This window comes from Sorex fumeus, unplaced genomic scaffold, assembly GCF_029834395.1.
Source record: "Sorex fumeus unplaced genomic scaffold, SorFum_2.1 ptg000081l, whole genome shotgun sequence".
Taxonomy (NCBI): domain Eukaryota; kingdom Metazoa; phylum Chordata; class Mammalia; order Eulipotyphla; family Soricidae; genus Sorex; species Sorex fumeus.
In genome coordinates, this window is record NW_026606138.1 from 7,339,957 (window position 1) to 7,346,756 (window position 6,800).

At 47.2% G+C, this 6,800-nt stretch overlaps 1 protein-coding gene across 1 annotated transcript in view; it reads right to left on the bottom strand.

Moving 5' to 3' along the window:
- Nucleotides 1-3,648, bottom strand: part of CAND1 (cullin associated and neddylation dissociated 1) — a 39,932-nt gene extending 36,284 nt beyond the window's left edge. Inside the window, exon 1 of the mRNA XM_056130846.1 lies at nucleotides 3,306-3,648. Within this exon, the coding sequence (XP_055986821.1) occupies nucleotides 3,306-3,373 (68 nt within the window). The 5' untranslated portion in view covers nucleotides 3,374-3,648. The remainder of the gene's footprint in view (nucleotides 1-3,305) is intronic.
- Between the last annotated feature and the right edge of the window lie 3,152 nt (nucleotides 3,649-6,800).

The following is a 6,800-nucleotide window of genomic DNA, read 5'->3' on the forward strand; positions in this document are numbered from 1 at the left end:
TGATTAGAATGAAGTAGGTAAAGTCTAGAGTAAGCACCAAAACTTTAGTGGCAAAACATACTAGAATAAAAGCAAATTTTCCTTACCTCAACCCACTGAATTTCAAGTCATTTTCATAAGTGGAACATTCGTGGGGTTCATGCACATTTAAGTTTTCATTCTGCTGCCTACAGAATAGCCTGTCTACTGGTACTAAACCTTAGTAGCCCTTCAAAGAACACAAAATATCAAAACATGGGAATAAGACTAGGATGTGCTTTCCAGATAAAATGAACCTATGATCTAAGCCTAACAAGATTCTTTTAAAAATGCTGACATTCTAAAATTGAGTCCACACATTTCTTGGTCATTTTTTCATTAGTGGACTATGTAGTTATCCAGAGACCTTAAATTTCAGGCCTACAAGGGGCCTTTAGTAACCATCAAAAGTACAGAACTCTAGAAAGTGAGGATTTAATCCCAAATTAAGCCCTAATACTTATTTTAAAATTAAGTAGCCCATCCAAGATCTCACAATTCATACATCAAAAAAATTATGTCTAAATCCCTATGTTGTTCTTTGTATTCTACCATGAGAACTTATTTCTTACATATTAATATTCTACTGGTAATTAACTTTGTACTGAACATGATCCTTCTAGCGCCAAGTATTTTAAAACTTAGCACAAATTACAATTAACAAATTTATGAGAAATTAGATCGTGTTACTTTAAAGTAGATCGTGTTACTTTAAAACAGAACACATGTAGTCATTAATTCCTGTATTAAAAGATAGAGAAATCCTCAAAATACTTCACTTCAAATGCATTCTGATTAATCTATTAGGTGTAGACGTTCAATAAAATATAAAAATAATGTCAATTACTGGAAGACACTGCTGTTCCTAAACAATATCTTCTACAACACTATTATACACTAATATACACTCACTAATACACACTAATATACTCTAATAGTATACACTACACACTATCTTCTACAATATTCACTATTAGACATGTATAAACTGAGTTGGAGAATAAGAGAGAGCTCAGGGCGGCAAGATGGACCGGGGACAGAGAGAAGAATGTAGAAGAAGAATACAGGAGCTGGCACATGGAGAGAGAGAACCCAGGCTGCCAGATGGAGCACGGAGAAATGAGCCTCAGAGACAGGATTGAGGGGAGTGTGAGCCGAGAATGGGAAGCTCAGAGACTGGGGCAGTGGGTGGGGAGAATGGAATAAACGGCAACTGATCAACCAAAAAAAAAGTATTAACTTCTAGAATAACTCATCTTCAAAAAACTGTTTTGATTTATTCCAGAGCAAATTAATAGTCTTAATCAACCCCAACACTACAGAGTAAAATCGTGCGTCTTTCTTATCACGTTTTAAAAACCTCAAGCATGCAAACATTTCCAAGAAATTTCAAAAAGGCAGCTTGTCAGTAATCGTATGTAGTAAAAACACATGGCTTTCTAAACATATTACCCATATACAAATCTGACTAGTTAAACAAGTGTACCACTATAGGAAAATTGGTATCTTTAGTTTGAAAATAAAATAAAAATGAAAGTCACCATTTTTACAGAACGAGCCAGACTAACTGGAAGGAAAAAAAAAATCACTCCGCACATTCCAGCTGACTGTTTTGATATATGTATAGGTGTATACAAAAGTATTGTTATGTTCGCTTAAATCTCAATGGCTTGAACCGAGAACAAGTTCCAAAGTGCATTAACATGTAACCACCACCGTAATTCTTCAAAAGTACCTTCCAATTTATTTCTCCCGACAGCTTTGATTTTGGCCCTCAACTACACAGATCTAAACTACCGATACCCAAACAATCCGGTCTGAGTAAATGCCACGATACAAAAATCTTTAATATTAGCAAACTGACTTTTAAAAAAGTGTCAAAGGCAGTTACTAAACTCTCTGGGTAGCAAAACTTTTGGGGAAAAAAAAAACACTTTTGGCTCAGCAGCCACAAAACCAAAACTGTTATTTCATAGGCGACTTCACTACGCCAGCCAGCACATGGCTTTTACTGGGCACGCGAGCATTTAACATTTTTCACGGGTCTCCTTCCACAAATCGGAAAATTTCTTCCCGGGATGGGGGGGGGGGGGGGTTGGGCGTGCTTTGGGGTCATGAAGGATGTAGTTAATTCATAACCTCAGAGAGAGAGACAGAGAGAGAGAGAGAGAGCGAGCGAGCTCCTCTGCCACAATTCTCTAATCGAAGTCCATTTGGCTCCTTCCTTTAAAATTCACACGCACCTCCCCACCACCAAAAAGCCACAAGTATCGAAATACGCCACTCTGGAAACCCGGGGGCGTTTGCGCCGCGACGGCGGCGGGAAGGCAGGGACCAGAAATCCCAGCGGCGCCGCGCGGCGGGGGGCGGGGGGGGGGGGGCGGTGGGAGTGCGGGAGAACCCGGGAAAATGTAACCATTCTCCCCGGGGCGCGAGCGCAGGGCTTGGAACCGCCGGCACATGGCTCCCGGGCGCGTCCCCGTCACCTCGCACCCCCGGGAGAAACCCCCGGCTTTCAACACCACCCGTTTCCGCGCTCCACCGAAAACCGCTCGAGGTCCCGCCGTGGGGGAGACTGGAGGGTGGGGGGGAGGGTGGCTTCAACCAGAAATGGGGGGGAAAAAAATGACAAGAGATGCTGGCGGGAAAACCCGGGGGCCTCCACCCCGCGGCGCCCCTCCCCCTTATTAGCCCTACCTTCCACGAAAGAAATCGTACACACAACACACACACACACACACACACACACAAAGTTTGCATTCCGATCGACTAAGCCGTTTCCCACCCCCTCCACTCGCGCACCCTCCGCACCCTCCTTCCCCGCCTCAAAATAAGCGGATCGCGGCGCTGGGGGCCTCCCGGGGCCACCACCCCCCACGGCCAGAGCAGCCGCTGGGCCCGCAAGTCGGGCGGCCTGGCGCCTCCAAGGGCCGCGAGCAGGCCCGGCCTCGGGGCTCCGGGTCCGGGCCGATTCCCCTGCCCGCGGCGAGGGCCGCGCCGGACCCTGCCCGCCACCCGGGACGCGGGGCCACAAGCCGGGGAACGCAGCAGGGCAACGGCCCGGAGGGGATGGGGGTGGGGGAGGGCGGGGAGCGGCTGGCCGGGATTTCGGGCAGCCAGGCCGGCCCGGGTCCACCAGCTGAGCGGCCGGCCCACTGGCCCGCCACCTGGGGAGAGGAGCGGGGAGCCGCGCCGAGGCCGGAGGGGTGGGGCCAGGCCTGCGGGAGGGCCGGGGGTCCCGGGCCCGGCCGGCCCGCGGCGCGCCCGGGGCCGGATCTCGGCCTCACCTGAAGTCCTTGTCGCTGGATGTCATTTTTTCCAGCAGATTGGAAATGTGGTACGAGGCGCTCGCCATGTTGACGGCCTCGATCCCGCCCGCTGGCGCTGGCGGCCGCTGCTGCTGCTGCTGCTGCTGCTGCTGGGGCTCCTCCTCTTGCTCGCGGCGGCTCCCGCTTCCAGGGTCGCAGCGACGCCGACGCGGACTGGGGAGGCGCCTCCGCCGGCTCCCCCCTCCTCCCCGGCGAGGCGCGGGCCTATCCCGGGGGGGAAGCCGAGGCTCCGGAGCCGCCCTAACGACGGCGCTGCTCCCCGGGGAAGGCGCTCATGGGCGGCGGCGGCGGCGCGCACGGCGGCGGGGGCGGGGCCGGGGGGGGTCTCTCCGCGGGGCCCAAACGCTACCTCTCGGGCCCGGCTCGTCCCCCACTCGCTCCGCACCCGCTCCGTAGGGCAAGAGGCCAAAACCCGCCTCCCTCGCTACGGGAGCAGGAGCGGCGGACGCGAGACGCGACGGAAGGCCGGGGTCAGGGGTCACCGAGGTCTCCTCACGCACGCTGGAGAGACGCTGAGCGAGAGCGCGGTCCTATTGGCGGGGCTTGTGCCAGTCTTCGCAGGACCCGCCTTCCTGGAGGCAGGACCACGACCAAGGAGGGGTGCTCTCGCGAGACTTGAAAGCGACGGTTAAAGGACGGGGGGGCGAGTGGGACAAGCATTTCTTGATCTGAAACGGGGGGGGGGGGAGGAGGAGGAGGGGCGTTATTTCTGCGTGACAGTAAGATTTAAAAAAAAATACATATAAAAGATTATTATTCTTAAAGAGTGTAATACTTAGTAGTAGTGCCGACTGGGGGTAAATCTGGAGCGCAACTGAAGCGTTATCAGGAGCGCCTTCCGTCTCGAATCTACGCGTGGCCTAGATTGCTGGAAGCCGAATGGGGGCGGGGGGGAGAGACGCTTTGCCACGTAAAAACCACAAGTCCCAGAATTCCTTGCGGCTGGTGCCGTAGGCCAGGCGGTGATTGGCTGAAGGAACTTGTAGCGTCTTCATTGGCTCCCATCGGAGGAGTGGGGACTGGGGTTTGCAGTCCGGCGAGGTGGGCCGTGGCGGATGGAAGCGCCGCGCCCTCCGGATGAAGGCGGTGGACTCCAGTCTCTTCTGCCGGTGCTCTTGCTGTTAGAGACTGACTCCGGAGCGGGGCTGTTGCAGCCTGGCAGGCGCCCTGCGGGTCAATCCTGTGTTCCCAGCAGCTGCTTCCTCGTCGTACAGTGCTCGTGATTCTATCTTCAGGTCTAAGCACACTCCCTCTGCGTTGAAAGATGAAGGATCGTAGTTACAGGACTCTGGGGCCAAGGATCGATGAAATGTATTTGCTTACCCTTTTTAATTCAAAATAGCAAAACTACCCCTCCCCCACCCCCAGACACTCACATAAAAACTTATATAAATAGGAGACAAGGAAATTTAATCTCAAAAGGTTACTTCCTCTTGTAAAAGAAAATAAAAAGCAAACAAAAACTCTGAATAGTCCTTTACAAATTTCAACTCCAAGGTTTATGGCATGTCGTCTGAAAGCTAGGAACAGTTACAGATAGTAATAGTTGACAATGATGAGCTAGCTCATAATCCTTACCTAAACTACCTAAACTTCCCCTCTTGTCTACCCCCTGTAGATTTACTTCCATGCCGTTTCATCCCAGTAGTACCAGATTTCTTCCTTTTTCACCCTAATGAGTTCTCACTACGGTCCGGCACAGTTAATTCCCTTTTGCTTTACACGATCCTTTCATAATATGTACTTTCCACACATCACACCAACAAGCGGGTGATTTTTCTTCTGTGAATCCCCTGGTTTAAAAATCTTGGATAGGCCCACTCTTTTTTTTTTTTATTTTTGGTATGAATTCAATCAAGACCCTCAAACCTCTGTTTTCCTTTTATATGTGATGTGTAAATGCTTTATTTTATCTGTCAGTTTGCAACTGAACTGTAATGTTTTTCTTCAGAATGCTCAGGATGAATCTTGTCTAGACTCCCTGATTCTCAGTTTTTTTCATGGGTAACTTCAGAATTTGTGTTACCTCAGTGCTATTGCATCAAGTGTCTTGAAACTCTGAGGTATTGTTTTCAACATTATATAAAGAGTAATAAATACAGCTTTTTGACACCCCTCCCCCCCAAAAAGGCACCAAATTGTTTTTTTCCAGGGTTGCAATAACAATATATAATAGACAGGTTAACCTAGAGGCAGAATCTGTTTTCTCACAGTTCGGTTCAAGGTTAATGGCGGCTGGCCCGCAGGTTTCTCCTGGTTCTTTGGCCACTTGTTCAGGTGTAGTCAAGTATTCACACAGCCCTTTATCTGTTTACTTTCTTTTCTCATAAGAATACTTAAGAATTTTGTTGATTTGAGGGCCCATCATACATTTAACTTACTTCTTTAAAGACTATATAATATCGCCACATTGGAAGTTACATTTTCAGCAGATTAATTCTGGGGAGACAATTCCATTTATAATAGCTGTCTTATACTAGTATATGAAAGAACTACAGAATATCTAAAGTGTCAAGCAATTGCCCAGAATTTAATAATATTTAAGACATTTCTTGAACATTAGTCATAAAAGCACCTAAAAATTCATTATTATTATTTTTCTGTCTTTTTACTTATCTTTGTTACATTCCATTTTATATAGCCTAAAGATTTTTCCAAAACACTCTTTTTATAGCATTATAGTTCCCTCTTAAAAGCAATCAATAACTCTTCATTGCCAAGTCCAAGAATTTTGGCAATCAGAAACCTTTCTTTCCCTAAAAGAAAGGTTTTTATTTTCTCCCCACTATTCTAATTGCTATTCTAATATAGCAATTGCTTTCTTCAAAAGTTTTCTGAACTAATAATGTTCATGAAACTCAAAGACTCCAAGTCATTAAGTTCATCAACATTTTCATTATTTCAAGCACATTAGGTCATTTAACCCACAACTTAAGCGTAAGAGGCACAGAGAGGTTAACAGTCTTCTTCAAGTTCACCAGTAAAGTCAGGGCTGAAACCCAGGCAGAGAGTTTCGAGCCCATTTTCCAAACCTCCATGCTAGACTGCTTGTCTCTACCTAAATGCTTTACACCCCTCACCCTGTCTCCTTTTCCAAGAACTGGAGTGTTTATTACTTAGTCTCCCCCTAGAGTTAGTTCCTAAGAACGTACACCAACTTTAAACCACTTCTGCTTCTTTTCAGTACTTAGCCTCTGTTAAGTTTAGAACAGGTACTCACTAGTGCTAAACTTTATTTTGTATACTCGATCACTTAGAAATTTGATTTGTGTATCAATAAAGCTTGTTACCAAAAAAATCAGAAAAATCCTTTCTTTAAAAGGCCTTTAAAGGCTAAGTCAATTTTAAATTGCAAAGTGAATTTCTCCTCTGCTTGTTCTAGTTGTTTCTAGTCAATGCTCTTTAATGGGAAACTGAAAAGAAATTTGAGAGGGATGGAAATAGAGTTCTTTA